This window comes from Austrofundulus limnaeus, unplaced genomic scaffold, assembly GCF_001266775.1.
Source record: "Austrofundulus limnaeus strain Quisiro unplaced genomic scaffold, Austrofundulus_limnaeus-1.0 Scaffold18, whole genome shotgun sequence".
Taxonomy (NCBI): domain Eukaryota; kingdom Metazoa; phylum Chordata; class Actinopteri; order Cyprinodontiformes; family Rivulidae; genus Austrofundulus; species Austrofundulus limnaeus.
The window spans coordinates 763,808-780,697 of record NW_013952420.1 but is presented as its reverse complement, the minus strand read 5'-3'; the positions used below and the strand labels follow the sequence as shown (position 1 = coordinate 780,697).

The 16,890-nt window shown below is 36.2% G+C and overlaps 1 protein-coding gene across 1 annotated transcript in view; it reads right to left on the bottom strand.

Moving 5' to 3' along the window:
• ulk4 (unc-51 like kinase 4) overlaps positions 1-16,890 on the bottom strand; it is a 123,752-nt gene that overhangs the window by 49,642 nt on the left and 57,220 nt on the right. Inside the window, exons 22-29 of the mRNA XM_014003354.1 lie at positions 12,732-12,865; positions 12,224-12,345; positions 12,048-12,104; positions 10,031-10,082; positions 9,526-9,620; positions 6,396-6,447; positions 5,003-5,201; positions 3,161-3,253 (exon numbers count right to left, since the gene is read on the bottom strand). Of these exons, the coding sequence (XP_013858808.1) occupies positions 3,161-3,253; positions 5,003-5,201; positions 6,396-6,447; positions 9,526-9,620; positions 10,031-10,082; positions 12,048-12,104; positions 12,224-12,345; positions 12,732-12,865 (804 nt within the window). The remainder of the gene's footprint in view (positions 1-3,160; positions 3,254-5,002; positions 5,202-6,395; positions 6,448-9,525; positions 9,621-10,030; positions 10,083-12,047; positions 12,105-12,223; positions 12,346-12,731; positions 12,866-16,890) is intronic.

The following is a 16,890-nucleotide window of genomic DNA, read 5'->3' as shown; positions in this document are numbered from 1 at the left end:
TGCAAACCACTGTAAATAAAAGACCCCCACCCAAGCCACTACAATTTTGGGATGTACCTAGTAGCAAGGCATTTATTAAGAATAAAGACTCCTAAGTTCTGGTGCATTTGTGCGTGCGGGGGTCATTATGTTACCGCTGTGAGGTATCTAGTTTGTAATCCAGTTACCAGTAAAACCAAGACCAATCTGTGCCTCAGACTTGGTTTATAAGCACGTATAACAAAGCAAAGACACATTAGCAGACATCTAGTTTGGAGACATAGACTGTGTATAAGGAATATAAACATCCATGGAAAGGCGCACATGTTACTGCACGGAGAGGATCTTTGGCTAAAGGTCATACTAAATGTAATTGTTTGAAGGTGTGTCTGGACTGTGATAATGAAGAGAGAGACAGCAGGCTGCCTGCCCAACGTTAATGTCCCCAATTTACCATCTAATTACCGCTCGGCTGGCTTCATAGCCACACTTATCTAACCAAGACCCAGGCAATTTAATTTCTGATTGTAAAACCGCAGTGGTGGAGGGAAAGTTGTGGAGAGAGGGCAAAGAGAAACAGAGAAATGTGGACTAATGTTAATAAATTAGAGATGGTGAGAGAAAGAGAGCGAGGGAGATGGGAAAAAATGTTAAATGTTGTTAATAATGTCAGATGGAAAAAAACTGAATGAGACGAACAGATGTAGAGAGGGGTGTGCTGACACCAATTTGAAAAGTTCACGTCACTCTACTTGTGTCAAGGAAAGAAGAGGATGGAGAGGTGGAGGAAGAGAACGATGAAGACAAGAGGGGGTAAAATCACAGATAAGAGAAGTAGGAGTGTATTAGTGACGCAGATGAACTTTACTTCTGACAGCAGGAGAGAAAGACATGGCTGGAGAGATGGAGAAAAGAATAGATTATTACATTATCGCAGAGGTGTTTAAAATAAGTGGATGGAAGAAAGGAAAGAAATGAAAACTGGCAAAAATGTTTTTATATTTTTAAAGATGAAAGATAAACTCTGTAGTTATTGCCTTATCAAAAACTCTTTAATAATGGTAACTTTTTTATTGTTAGGTAACCAGGTCTGGTTTTACATCAGAAGGTGTCAGACGTCAGATCTCTCTAAAGATTGTAGACGGTCATTTCCTCATGGACAATTCACAGTCAAAGAGAAACTGCAGGGGAGAAGTCCTGGTCAAAAGTCCTCCCATCGTCCTCCCTCTGATGCACGTCACATGAAGACAGCAACAACACAGACAGCACATCAGCAGAGTGGATGCTTATTTTCAGTTGATAAGAGAGGAGTTGGAGAAGATCTGGTATTTCTGTTGTTATCCAAAGAGAAGTGACATTTTGTAAATTTATCACAAATTGAAAGCAACGGTTTCCAACAGATGGTGAAGGAATATGTTTGCTGCTTGGATGAGGCACAATAACTCACAGTGAAAATGATTGAAATTACATCATCTGTATGACTCTTCCAGACAAATGTATAAAGATAGTCAAATGGCTAAAAGCTCCTGGATGAAGATAGCATGGAAACTGTGCACAAAGGAGTCCATCTGCCTAAAAGTGTAATGCTCTCTTCATGACAAATTTGTGGCCAAACCCGTAAAGTGTCTCATACTGGGGGGGGATGGGGTTCCCAGGTGCAGAGCTCTGCACCACGTGTTTCATGGACTTTCAAAAGTGTCTGCGAAAAAGTCTCTCAAACATGTGACCATGAGCCGGCTTCTTGGCCTTGGACAGAGTATAAAACAAGCTTAAATCAGGTTTAAAATGGTCTTGTCTTCAAAACTGCCCATGCACAGTTAAAAAAATAAATAAATCACAAATACAGTTAAATTCACTTTTTAACAAGTAGGACCCTGACTAACACTTTATGGATGGGTTGTGGATGAAAAGCTGAAATCTCAAAATTGTGTATTCTGATCTCATCTCTGAGACAGGTTACAAGTTACAAAACATTCATTCACACTAATTTAACCTTTAAAAGTTTAAATCCTTCATACTCTCAATGTTTTATTTGATTTTCTCCTAATTTAGCCATTTTCAAGTTGCATTTTCAATTACCCATTAATTTATCAATGTTTAAAAATATATATTTTAAACAGTTTATGTGGCAGAGTCGACACACTTAATGTAAAATAAACCAAACATGTTGTATGACCAATACCCACCCAGTAAAAAAAAGGAATTTTTTCATTTGGGACACCAGCTCAAGTGTTACTGTGTTCCCAAGTTAAAGTCACTCATAAACATAATGTACACACACTTGCCACTGTGAGTGAAAATACACACAAACGCTGGTAAATCATCTCAAAGTTAGACAAGGATCCTGCAGATTTTCTCAGCAACAGCAACACATCATTATCCGGCTATTTTGGTGTCAGATGACTTCCCAACTTGAGTTGTTTTTAAACTCCTTGAGTGTGGATTACTTCTAGTTTATGCAGAAATAATTTTGTCTTTGTGTTGTATATTTAAAGAGTATGCATTACATTTATAAGCAAAGCTCTTCAGGAGGAGCTAGTATGTGGAGATATTCCTGCACAACATGTCAATTCTGTTCGCATCTAAGTTTATGTAGCACCTAATGCCTGTCACTAAACTGATTACCAATGCAGAAAACTCAGGCTTTAAGAGGAGTGAAAACGGTCTTGTTGAATGCAGATTACCGGCGGTTGTGGAGCTGGAAATTCTGTCGGTGCTACTAGCTCTGAATGTGCATCAGCTACATCAACAAACAAATGATCATTAGCGTATATTTGTGTACTGCTGAGGGAAAATAAATCATTCTTCATAATACAACTGAGCGTGTTTGTGAATATATTTATGCAGGTGTGTGTTTGAGTGTTTGTGTTTATCCATGTGTGAGTTTGGGTGTGTGTGGCTGTGAACGATTCACAGAGCTGAACCAGGAATCACTGGCCTTGGAATTAAAACGTTACACTCTGTGGTTAAAATACACCGGAGTCTGTCAGAATCTGCACATGTACAACTGGAAAATAGTTCAATGAGACCAAGCAGGTAAACTGAATTAAAAGTATCTTTACAAAGCAAATGCATTCTTTACACATGCATTTCTGTCACAGTTCACAAAAGTTCCTATCCTGCCGTAATGATTCGTAAACACTTTTGGTTATATGATTCACAGTGAATGTTTGTGGGGTACCTGCAGATCTGAGTGCTGTGTTCAGTCACTGATACCAGCAATTTGAGTGCGTAGAGTGGGATAGGTTCTGGTGCACTAAGAAGAGATTCAAACCTAAACAGGAACAAATGCAACAGTGCACCATTTAGTTTTCTTATTGTTCTATAGAGAAGAGTGGGAAGACTAGGGCTGTAACAATATAGAAGAAAAATTAAGGGAATGTGGGAAAAGAAATAGTGGCAAGAAGTTGAAAAGATGTCTAGTAGTTTGAATACTGTACCTCTACAGTATAAAGATAGTATTTACCCCCAAAAGGCATCTTTGTAAATAAAAGAATTAAGTAATAAAATGTAAGAAATTGAAATAATACCTCCACTACTGGCACAAAACAAGGGATGTAAAAGTTAGTTTAAAAGTTAGTCTTTAGTTACATGAGTTACAACACCTAATTTTCCCTCTGGGATCAATAAAGTATTTTTGAATGAAATAGAATTTTTGGTCCAATAATCATTTATACCAAACATCATAATCTAAGTTATGTGCACATCCCTAACTAAAACCATCATTTTGGTGTTATGTTGGACCAGAACGTTGTTTAATTCCCACTAGGGCAGCTAATTCTTTTCATCAGGATGTCTAAAAAGCAAGAAAACATTTTTCTTCAGTTGATCCAAAAATGTTGCTGCCAAAGTTCTGATATTTCTCACATTTTAGCTTCTCTCCATTGGCTCGCTGTCAAATTCAGAAAATCTTACTTCTACCATACAAAGCTCCCAACAACCAAGCTCCATCTTATATTAGAAGTTCCATTTTTTCCAAACAAAGCACTCTCAGACTGCAGGTTTACTTGTGGTTCCTCGAGTTTCTAAAAGTAAAATGGGAGGCAGAGCTTTCAGTTATCAGGCTCCTCTCTTATATGAAACCAAGCTCCAGTTTCTGTTTGTGAGGTTGAAACTGTCTACTTCCAAGACAAAACTTAAGATGTTCTTTTGTTGCTAAAGTATATCCTATGGTTAGGGTTGAATTGAGCTGTCCTTTTAGTTATGCTGCTTTAGGTTTAGACTGCTGAAGGACAAACTGACCATGTTTCCTTACTCTGCTGTTTTTACTCGCTCTACTCTCAATGTTTGTTTGTCATTAGTGATAAAGCTGAGCTCTGTACTCTGTTTTTCTTCCCACAGAAACTACACCAGGCCAACTGCTTTTGTGTTTGTGTCTTTTTCCAGTCCCCTCAACCCCCAGCTGGTTGAGGAAGCCACCCATCTTGAGCTTGGTTCTGTCTCTGCTAGAGGTTTATTTCTGTTAAAATAAAGTCCTTCCTTTTCCCCTTCACCATTTTGCTTGCTAACGACAGGGATTGCATCAGAGTGGAGTTTTGATGCAACATGCTAATTTCAATAGACAATTTTTCAAACTAATTGGCATATTGTCCTGATGCATCTCAATAACCCAGGTGGAAAAATCTAAAAAAAAAAAAAAGTTCAGTAGGTATAACAGCATTGCAAGAAGAAAGTTGGGCATGGAAGCTTTTTAAAAACTTTTATCTGTTTTTAGGTTTTTATTTTGCTTTATTTTATACATTTGCTTAATTGCATTGTAACAACTCCATTTGTATTATTTTGTTTATTTGAAAACAGTCTTAATTGAGAATAAGACCCTGCATCTCATTGACATTACCAGTATAAATAAGGATAAATGAAAAAGAAACAATATTTTATTATGATTAAATTGACTATAACTTGATTAAAATCTGAAACTGTTTTGGACTGAATTGATTGTATGTAATGTGATAGGTTTGGACATAGACTGAATTGAATTGAATACAGAGACACTGTCAGGCAAAGGTTTGGGAAACTGACCAACCTTGGAAGCAGAGATTCAGTGAAGAGAGAGATGATTTTGCTGTGGGATTTTCCATGTTGGGCTCTTTCTGCTGCCTGTCCTTCTGTCTTGCTGCTTTCTCCTTTTTCCATCGTCCTTTCCTTATTTTCCTCAGCATCTTCGGCCAGCAGAATCAGGCCAAGTTCAGACAGCACCTTCAAAACAAATGCTGACCACTCTGCTGCAGCAAATGTAGAGACAAAGAGAATGTTAATATAAATTACTGCTTAACTACAATCTGTGTGCATATGTAATAAGCGAAAGCTTTTAATTAGCCCATTTTTGCCAACATGCATGCAACTTTAAAGTAACTAGTGTGTGAACTTCTGTACGGATGCTGCTGTGACACCTGAATTTCCCTTCTGCGGGACAATAAAGGCTATTTGAATTCTATTCTTCTAATCTACATTTTTTTATCCTTCTGAAAAATATTGCATTATAAATTTAGCTTTGCAATCTATTTAAATACCATGTTTGTGCTGTTAAAAATCACGTAAAACAGTAAGTTCGACAGCCATGCTACTAAATTGTAAAATCAAACATGACAACATCCCACAGTGTTAAAGAATGAGAAAATAAGCATTGCATCTTGACAAAATTATGATGTGGCCATTACTTACAATTACTTTCCTATTAGGTCTAAATGAATTCACAGAAATAACAAAAAATCCAAAATATAGAATCAACTAAACTAACATCTGAATATAAGACCACATTTGTTACAATATAAATTATACAGCACAAGCAGCATTTAGATACTGGACCACATTATCCTGACAAACACAGCCAAAGGCTCAAGGTTACAAGATGTTTTAGACTAATACAGCATGACAAGTAACAAGGAAACAAAATGTTAATAGTAAACAAAAAGCCCCTTTACCCTAACAACCAGCTCCCTTGTGTGGGCAGTGGGCACTAACCGAGACTGCACATTAATGACTCACAGAGGGTCCAACACAAAAAAAAAAACACACACAATGCTGTGGATTATTGTAATGGTGGTTTACACAACATGCTGGGTATCCTTAACCTTAAAAATTCAAGGTTAGCTCATTATTATGCTTCTTGCTTGTAATTTATCTCTACACAGCCTAAATAATTTTCTAACTCTATCCATGTTCAAATCAATCTATTGCTCTTCTAGCACTTTTGACTTTGTTTATAAAATACAAGATATGACGAAAACAGAGAATGTAAAAAGCAGCAAAAGGTTGCCTGTTTTCTGCTATCAGAGTGGTCCCATCCCTCTAAATTTGCTATTCCGTTTTCTTATCGCCATGTCTTCCTCACTCCCACCAGTGACTTTAGCCACCTTTCCCACATCGTTTCTGTCTTATTTTCTCTTTCTTCTCTAAAATACGTCCCTTACTCATACCGTTTCTGCTAAAGGCCAGCGTTGTCAGAGGAGGCAGGACAGCATCCACCATCTTCAAGAAACGAAACCCAAAAAAGAGGAAGAAAAAGGACAAAAAGAAAAAGAATAACATTTTACATTTTATTTGTCTTCTTGTTCTTTCATGTGAAAGATAAAAGAACAGAAAATATATATCCTTTAAACTAAGCAGGTTAATAAACTGTAAATATGAAAGCAGGATTTGCTTTTAGGCTATACTGAAATTGGGACTCTGCATTATACTCATTCTGTAGGCATTAACCAAGCAGGCCACTGATACAGAACAAATTGGCATGGAAATACACTGTTGAATGATTTTAGTTTTTTGTTTTGATCAAACGCATGCACGTTTTTGTTACTGTCAAAGCCCTTATTTAAGCATGAGCTCTACAGCATGAATTTGCATGATTACTAATATTACCATAAAAACAACACAAATGCTGAGTGAGTGTGTGAGGTCATTACCTTAAAAGCCAGAGAAAGAAAACTACAAAGGATGTTGCCCAGTACTTGATGGTTTGCGTATTAATAGCATAGCCATCAAAAGACAGCGTTAGCGTGAAAGCCCTTTTACTTTCTGCAATTGTGAACCGTGCTGGCAAAATGAGTCAGAATGAGCATGGGCTGGAGTGCAAAAAAAGGAAAATATTGATTTTTGCAAGATTGAGATTTGCGCAAAAATAAGACACATAAATACATTTTATAAAAAACATAACTAAAATAGCATAAAATCTTCCTAATGATTCTATAAATTAAAGTTTTATAATAGGTATGGCTTCTGAACCTTATAATTTCCTTTAAAACTGACAATTATTTTATGCCAACTGCCACAGCACTGGTACATCCCTGCACATATTGGCTGTAATTACTGATGACATCATTCAAAACCAATAAATAAATAAATAAATAAATAAATAAATAAAGAATGGCTCATGGGAACTAAACTTGCTTGTTGCCAGGCCAAAGGATAAATTGCCAAATTTCAATAAACTATAAATCTACTATGAAGAATCATTTGAAATGGAGATTTTTTATAATTTGAATAATACTATATTGAAAAATACAGGTCATAACTTGCACAGGGGTGAATTGGTATTGGTGAGTGGGTATGGATAAAGAACCCATATGATGCTCCACTTTTTGTCATTTTGAACATTTTAGCAATGTTTATATTAAAATATTCTTTTAGAAAACTCAATTGCTCTGCAAAAACTTAGGAACAAAGGTTGAAAATCAAACTTTTGGCACACTTTACTTTTAATTCATAAAGTGAAAAGAAGTCAGGGATGTAAACAATCTCAAGCATGAGCCCATGTCCTTCTCTAGAAGCAATAAAAGCTAATCTGAACTGGCTGGATGTAATTAAAGTGTCTTCCTGTGTTATTGACTATCAGTAGCTGCAAGTCTCCTGTTTGTTTCTTTTTTCCTTCCTCATTTCTTTTTTTTCTCTCTCTGTTCACCTTGTCTGCTTCCTGTTGCTCTCCACTGCCATACGTCAATAGTCATCAGACACAATCTCATTGTTTCATTCACACATGCACACTTGCACAAAAAACACCCACAGATCTGATGAGGTTCCTTTGGTTCAATACTTGATTAGTTTCTTGCCTAATAGCTCACATGTCAACCTGGTGTCCTCTGATCTGTACTAGACCAATTCAGCAGAGTGAAAGTCACACACTGATTACAATACCAAGGGCCACTTTATAAAATTGACACAGTAGGCAGATTAAATTGCAAAATTTAATTTGAGCACTTTATAGATATTTTCATCTAAAGTGACTTACAAGCAACTAACAACATTTAGGTTTCAGTATAATAAGAAACCCTTGCATAATAAATAGGCACCAATGCTAGAGCTCATTCCCTGTATTTTTAAGCCCTACTCAAAGATTTTCATGATTGGGGAGAAGGGTCTCTTGATTATTTTTGTGATGTCAAACAAAGAGGAAGGTGCAGGGTTTTCTATGCCTTAAAAACTGAGATGATGTTCATGGCACACTTCAAAACAAATAAGAGCTGTGCATGCAAATAATTTTACATAAAGAAGGGAAGTATCATCCATTTTCATCTTCCACCATTTATCTGTAGTTGAGTTGCTAAGGCTTGGAAGAAAACACAAAAATCCCTCTCCTCAGAGACATTTTCCAGCTTTGCCTAGGGGACCTTCAGGGTATTCCCAGTCCACAAGCCCTCCTTTGAGTTCTGAGTTTTGCCCGGGGCCTCTTATCAGTGGGATATACCCAAAGACTTCCAAAGGGAGGCATCATGTTCAGATGGCTGAACCACCTCAACTGATTTCTTTCAATGCAAAGGAGCAGCAGCCCTACTCCAAGCTCCAACAGTGGAGCTCCTCACCCTGTCCCTAAGGCTGAGCCTGGCCACCCTATGAAGGAAGCTCATTTCAGCCACTTGTATCTGGGATCTCTTTCTTTCTGTCATGATCCAGACCTCATGACCATGGATGAGGGTTGGCACATAGACAGACCAATAAACTGAGAGCTTAAACTACTCTTCGCAATGCCTCTGTAAAAACAAATGAATAAATAAATAAAAATAAAAACAGGATGCAGAAGAAAATTAGAGGGGAAAAAAAGTAATGTTTAACTACCTTAATATCTTTCCTGAGGGTCTGGTCCAATATGACTTGGTGGTCAAGTTCCCCTAATGGTCTGGGGCGCTTCCATTTTGTGCAGTTTCTTACTTGCAGTTGTTTTTGGCATTTGCATTATTTTTCTTTTGCATTTGTTTTTCTTTTTGGTTTGTATGTTTTTGCTTTGGTCTATTTGTGATTGATGCATTTTTTGTGTTGCATTTGAATCATTCAGCTCTTTTAGGCGTCTGCATACTGTAATGCTAACAAATTGATCAAATATATAACTTTTATTAGTAATTAAGACAAACAAATTCACAAGTTGTCTAAAATGTTATAGTGTCACAGGGCCTTAGGACACACGGGAGATACTGTATAAAACATGGTTAGACTAAAGTAACTAGCTATCATCTTTGTAACATACATCATGACAGCTTTAAGCCTCATTCATAAGACAGCTCAGTCCAGGACTGATGCATGTTCTGTCCTCCTAGGATACATGGTCACATGCATACTTACAGTCCAATGATAATGAGTGATGAGCGTGTGGTGCTGACTCAGGACCTCCACAATGGACAGAGTTGTTCTAATCAGCTCTTCATAAATTGCAGCACCTAAAAGAAAGTTAAAAATTTTCAGCACTGACTTGGAAATAAACCACTGAACGCATTGATTTGTTTCAGACAGGTGACTCATGGTGCTGTCTGCATATTCAGAGGCACTTTGTTTAGGGTCGTATCTGTTTTTAATATTTCCTTTGAGTAATATATGTTTTAAAGGGACTAGTTAGGTGACAATAAATAAAGTACAATAACATTAAATCAGAACATAATCGGTAAAGTCAAGGAAACTGAGTTGCACTAAACAAAAGGTACATAATTCAGATATAATGAAAATATTTCTTTAATGGCAAAAAAACTATTAAAAAAGCAATTAAAAACACAATGCGTTAAAGTGATCAAACAATACTGTAGTGGAAATGGGATCTGTATGTATTAATTCAAAAGAATAGATATAAACTTACCTACAGCACCGGACAAATTGGTTTCACTGGACTCTAAAGATGTAATGTAGTCCTGAAAAAGTAAAATGATAAAAAATATCATTAATTTGTTATATGTTGTGCATTGGAAGTGATTTTAATTTTAATGTTGTGGTAAATGTTTATTTTTTATAGGATGTCACATCCCTTTGTGCTTTAACAATCCAGACTATTAGATCGATCTGAAAGGGAAGTTCAGTTAATAATCAATACCTCCACCAAGGGGCGAGGTAATGTTTTTGGTCATGTATGGCTGCCTGCTTGTCTGTCTGTCTGTCGTTCTGTCATTCTGTCTGTGGACAAAATTACTCAAGAACCTGTGGACGGATTGTCATGGCATTTTTACCACATGTGGGTATTAGCCAAAGTAACACACCAATAAATTTTGGTGATGTTCTGGATCACGATGCCAATACAGGAATTTTTTTATTTCTTTTAACCCTCTGAGCTCGAAAGCTATGATGCTTTCACAGGGCTTCAGTAAAAAACAGTGAGAACTTTCAGTGTTTATTTGAAGTGGATTGAACAGCAATTTTATTTACTTCCAAATAAACCTGATTTAATGATGAACAATTTTTGCCATAATGAGCGCATTTTTACGCATTTGGTGAGCAATTAGAGAACGTTGTGTGACCAGGAAGTGCGTGACTGCACCATGAAACCTATTTTTCCCATATCCACAAACACACCACATTTCTGAAACAACCAATCAAAAACAGTTTCTCTGTACTAGGCTTGTAAACAGAGAGCTTCTGGCCGGGCCTCAAAGTTTGGACACGGGAGGAGAACAGATTCATTTCGGCCTTTTGGAAGCTAGCGGGTTAGTTTTTAGACCAGACAGCGTGTGAGTGTGTGCACCAAGGGGGAGGAGGTAATATTTTAATGTTTTTTTGGGAATAACAGGACACCGACAGCGGGAGGAGGGTCCTGCTGCAGCTGCTGGACTGTTCGCGGGAACAGCTGATCAACCTGGTACCCCCTCCACATCAGAACTTTATTATGTGATTGCTCTGAAGTTCGTGGGAGTGTTTGTGCTGAAAACACTCACACACTGTATTTTGCTTCTCACTTCAAAAAAAGAAAAAACCTTCACGAGCCGACTGCATCAGGAAACACTTCATAAAGAGAGTCAAACCATTACAAACTCATAAAAGGGGATAAAACAGACGTTTTACACAGTGAAATGTGACTGATGAAAACTTAGGAGCTTAATCCGACACCAGTTTCACGATGAATAACGTCGGGTGACGAGTCTGACTTTTGTTTTTTTCACACTGGACTCCACCGGGAAGAAATCCCAAGCATACTGCCTGCTTAAATGTTCGCTACGTCAGAACTTATTCGGCAAATGTGTTTCCATCTCTGCTTTTGTGCATTTACTCTATTACAGGATGGGGGAAATTGGACTTGGCGGAGGTTTGCGCTCTCTGAGTACTTCTAGTTTCAGAATAAAATTAGATTTTTGAATAAATTAAAAAGCTGACAGGATTTTAAAATTATTTTAGTTGTCATATGCAACTATAAAATTAGTTTAGGTGCAAAGAGCTTACACCATTTTTTGCTCAAACTTGTTTATGAGTTGATGGAACAGAAAGATGAGAGCTGTCATTACAGGAAGTAACACGCCAAGAATAGCAATAAAGTCTATAACAGCAAATACCTTTCAGAGACGTTTCAAACATCTGTCAAAATTACCATTACAGCCAACACAACAGCTGGGCATATAAAAATAGAAAATCTGAAAGAATCAGGTGAACTGAATAGAATAAATGGTAACTTATTTGTGACATCACTGAAGAATGGTCACAGGTGTGTGGGGTTTAAGGCCTCAGGAAGTTAATATTATTTTGTTTGACTAAAACTAGTAATAAGTGTCAGCCATAGTTTTAACTGTATTAAATGGATGGGATGATAAAAGGAAAAAAAATAGAGCTTGAACAATTTTGAACCTTCATTTTGTTAGAAATACACAAAAAATGAGCTTTTGAAAAAAACCTACCAGCAACAATCCAATCTGAACCAAAAACTCATGGTTTACAATTCGAGATCTGAAGACCTAGAAGATGGTCAAACATGAAAAATGAAAAATAAAACAGTGCGATGCTGTATATAATTAAATGCATCCAAATAATGTAAAAAGGCAAATAACTTCTGTTGAATTGTTATATAAGTTACCTGAGATGAGAGCAGTTCCAGAACTACAGACACGGTTGGTAAAGTCTGTTTAAGCTGTCTGCTCTGAGTTGTCGATGGATGTCTCCTCCCAATCACACCTCGAAGTGCACAAAGAACATCCTCTAGAGAAGGGGAGGAAAAAAGAGACAATGAGCTGAGAGAGATTGCAGAAGAGTTCCACAATATGCACTTTAAAAATGAAATGTTGGATTTACTTAACCATGTTATGTTACCTGGTTCCACTTAACTGAGTTGAGTAAATTCAAAGCAACATACTCATGTTCTTTGGCTAAAAAACTGGTATCTTGCTTTGAATTTACTCAACTCAGTTAAGTGGAACCAGGTAACATAACATGGATAAGTAAATCCAACATTTCATTTTTTACAGTGTGTGAAAAGATTGCAATATACAGTAAAAGAATGACTTGCAACAAACAAAGAACTGTATTTTCTTGTGCCTCTCTTTCGATTCTGTCATTATGATACAGGAATCGAAATCTATACATACCTAAGATCTTTGGTGCAGTGCTGCACAGATGTGCCAGCATTAAGTCAAGACACTGATACAGGTAACCTGACTGGCTGGGGTTCTCTCTAAGCGGAGTTGCTTTGCGCAGGTCTCTCTCCAGGTACATCACAAGTCTACAGAGACAAACAGTCACTCATCATATACAGGGTGAGTCAAAAATCACGAAACACCCTTTTATTTCCAAAAATAAAATGAGAAAATGACATCTGAATACCTAAGAAAGTAATAAGTGAATTGAAATGAATTTTGGATTAAATTGTTTAAAAAAACTGAAAAGAATTCTGGTGTAATTAGATTTAAATGCCTTGATTTATAAATTGAATAAGAAAAATCATTTTAAATAAATTAAACCAAAGTAAGTCAATAACAGAGCCATGTGGCAGACTTAAATTTATCACTTTTTGTTGGATATTTTAGAAACCAAGTTTTCTCACAGTTCCACCCATTTTAAGAGAGATGCTTCCAGGAGTCCATGGATACAGAGTGTTAAATTACTACACAGTTTAAAGAGCCGGACATTATTTTAGCTCTACTATAATAGTTCCTACTCATTTCCCATTTCAAAACTTTTGACTTTTCCTTACTCACCTTTTCATTTTTTTATTGACTTTCAGACCGTTTTGTAAGACAAACAACAAATTTTAGTACATGTTCACAACAAACTGTATACAAAAGATGGCCACATACAGTAGGTAACGGTTTTTGAACCTCATCACAGAGTTTAAGCATCCTTTGATACAATTAAATGTTAATTTTGTAGTACTAGGTATTCTCTTTAAAATTGCTGCTGTTGTTGTTTTTTTACTTACGTTGTCCCCAACTGCAGGGGTCACTATAATAAATGAACTCGAATGACAGATTACACAACTGCTTTACACTGATGTGCTTTTTGGCACAGCCTGGTATCAAACCAACCTCCTATGTTCCCCTTTTAAGTAAAAAAAAAACTAAAATTATATGTAATAATAATAATAATATGTAATAGTGTAAGGCTGGACTAATTCACAATAATGGTAAATAATCTGTATTAATATAACCCATTTTTACAATCAGCAAAGTTCACAAACTATTTTATAAAATGAACTGAAACTATAATGTATGTTCATCTTTTCTATTTACATAAGAACTACCGTACTGTTTATGAGCAATTCCTTGAAATCCATACTTTTATCTATTTATTTCTGCATTTCCATACTTTTATTTTTTTCTTATTTCCATACTTATTTCCACTTGTTTAGGATTGAAATATGTTTTAAGTAAATTTTATATTGTCTACACTTTTCAAGACTGCACAGAAACATTTTTAAAATGACATTAGGTAACACATTTCTAATGACTACTTTAATTTTTTTACTCACAATTTGTAACACACAAACCTGCGGCTAAGACAACCTAATTTTTCCATTGAACTATACAACCCCAGACATTTACCACCTAAAGTTAATTTTCATCTTAGATCAAAAAACAAAACGTAAAAACTGCACCATTTTAAGGATTTTTGGAAAATGTTACTTGGACTTAAAGTATTAGATCCAACAACTATTCAAACTCTGCCTTTTCCACGTTTTATAAAGAGACACAAACTCGCCAGCTTTCTGTCAGTGACTGCAGGAGACTCAGACTTCTCACACACAGCTGACCTACAAGCCGCCCGCTGTGTGGCAGAGTGTGTGTGAGTGCATATGTTGGAAGCCAACACGTTCCATTTTCACTGCCAATCTTGACATTTCCTCAGTGAGATCCGTGCAAGTTTATCTCTTAGAAACACACATAAATTTTCACATTACTGAGGTGCTAATTAAACACAAGACAAGTTTGTGTGAGAGCAAAGCTGAAGGAAAATATGTGTCTCTGTGTGGTTGAGTCATGGAGTGCTCTCTGTGGGAGAGAGACAGTCAAAAACAAATTTTAACAAGTCTCAGCTAACAGAGAGACGGAGTGTAAGACTGTGTGTCTGAAACAGAGACAGAGAGGAAAATAGCTACAGAGAAAATGAGAAATAAAAACATTAACTCTGTAATTCTGTTTTTATGAACTAAGGACATGTACAAGCTTGTGGTAAGAGATCCACCGGAAGATATTCTGGCATAAGATTGTGTGTCACAAAAATGAGATTAAAGATCCTGAAGTGTTGATGCATTTCTATTTTCTGTGACAATTTCTTTAACTAGTCACTTTGTTGTAATAGTCACATTTGTTACTCTCCAAAACAATACACAAGTTTCAAAGATGCCAGTCAAACTGCAATGTTGCGATGCTGCTGCCAATTAAAACCTGGAAATACAGTATATATTCCTTTGAATAACGTCTTTCAGGATAGAATGTGATTTCAGTTTTCCACATAGAAAATTTTTAGCATTTGGTTTTTTCAATTCATTCTTGATGAAAGTACCAATTTTAATCTTGACAACCAATTTATTTCTAGCTGAGATGTTTATTTCATATGTTTACGTTGATGTGGGCCATCAATGCCATGAAGAAACTCAGTATAACATAATTGTGTGCCAGCAAATGTAATTGTGACTAACGCCATCTTGGTAAACACTTGAGTTGATTAAAATCAACAACAAATCTTAAACTCTCTTAAAGTAGATACAGCATGTGCTCTGTCTTTAATATAAATACAGTTTTTACAGTAGGCAAAACTTACAATGATGAAAGTTTGTTTAGTGTTTTTGTCTGTTCTCATGAGTGATTATTTAACTCTTTCTTGCTAAATATTATTTGTCAGTTTACATCTGTAATATGTTAATGAGCAGCAGAAAAAAAAGTAAAAACAAAGTTGCAAATTGAGAAGAAATATTAGCAAAGGCTTTTTTTTTTTAACAGAATTGACCAAACAGGAGTCCAAGGTGAGGGAGAAAGAGGTAAGAAACTAATGACAGTCAGTTAAGGATCCATAGTACTGGTCAAAAGTTTTAGAACATCCTGATTTTTCCAGTTTTTTAATTTGAAATTCAAGCAGCTCAAGTCCAATAAACAGCTTGAAAGTGTACAAAGAAAAGTGCCGAACTGCCAGAGGTTTAAACAAGGTAAGGTTACCCAAAACTGAAAGTCATGGAGTCTGTGAGTCCAGTTCCCTTCACCGTCATAATGCACTCAGAAACTGAAAAACTAACTGGTTATAAATTATCAGGCTGTATGCACGCATGAATGCAAAAATCATGCATTTGCATCTGGCCATATGGGCCTGTCACATGCATTAATTAGTGCAGGTTGAATACAGGACGACCAGCTAATGAACCATTTATAGTTCCATTGAAGCTACAACATACAGCAGCGAAAATTAAAAATCCCAGGAACATGTATGTACAACATATTTATTCTATTATTCCCACAACTGATTTACTGATTTAACAGGAAGGTTATGCTAAGTACAACAGCCCTGCAAACAACCCAGGGCAGCTCTTTCATTTGAAGCTTAGAGATTTAAACAAACATATCATAGTCTGAGGCTGATACTCCTGATCATAACTTCATTTATTGTAAAAGGAAAGTCTCTTCCCTGTTTTTGGTTTTATTCAACAGCTCAATTTAAAGTTTTTCTGAAACTAAATCCCAGATTATTTTTTTTACATTTAAGTGTTTTTCTGGCCAAAAGAAAACAGTTCTGGATTTGCACTAAAACAGAGTACACTGATGAGGATATTTAGTTGTATCAACGCTGTTGATAGATGAAAGAACAAACTCACACTTAAAGAACCGATTAAATAATTAAAGAAAATCCCATCGTGAAATGGAATTCCTAAACACTACTTGCTTGTTTTCTACCAGTTCAGTCCATGTGTAAACATGCATAACTACATTCCAGTGAATTTATTAGCCAGTAGTCTGACAGATGGACTGACTGAGATTCTAGTCTACGTTTCAGGACAGCAGGAGGACGTGCAGTGAAATGTAGGAAGTTAGAGAATTATGTAGGGTTCATGTATTTACTAAATTTTAAAACAGTAAAATTCTAATGAACTAAAACAAGTTTTAAAACAAACTTGCAACAATTACCTGTTTTGTACTTTTTGTAGAACTACTACAAAAAAAGAGTTTTTCACATTTATTGTCCCCACCAAAGGCAAAACTGAGGTAATGTGTTTGCATTGTGTGTGTGTGTGTGTGTGTGTGTGTGTGTGTGTATCAACTT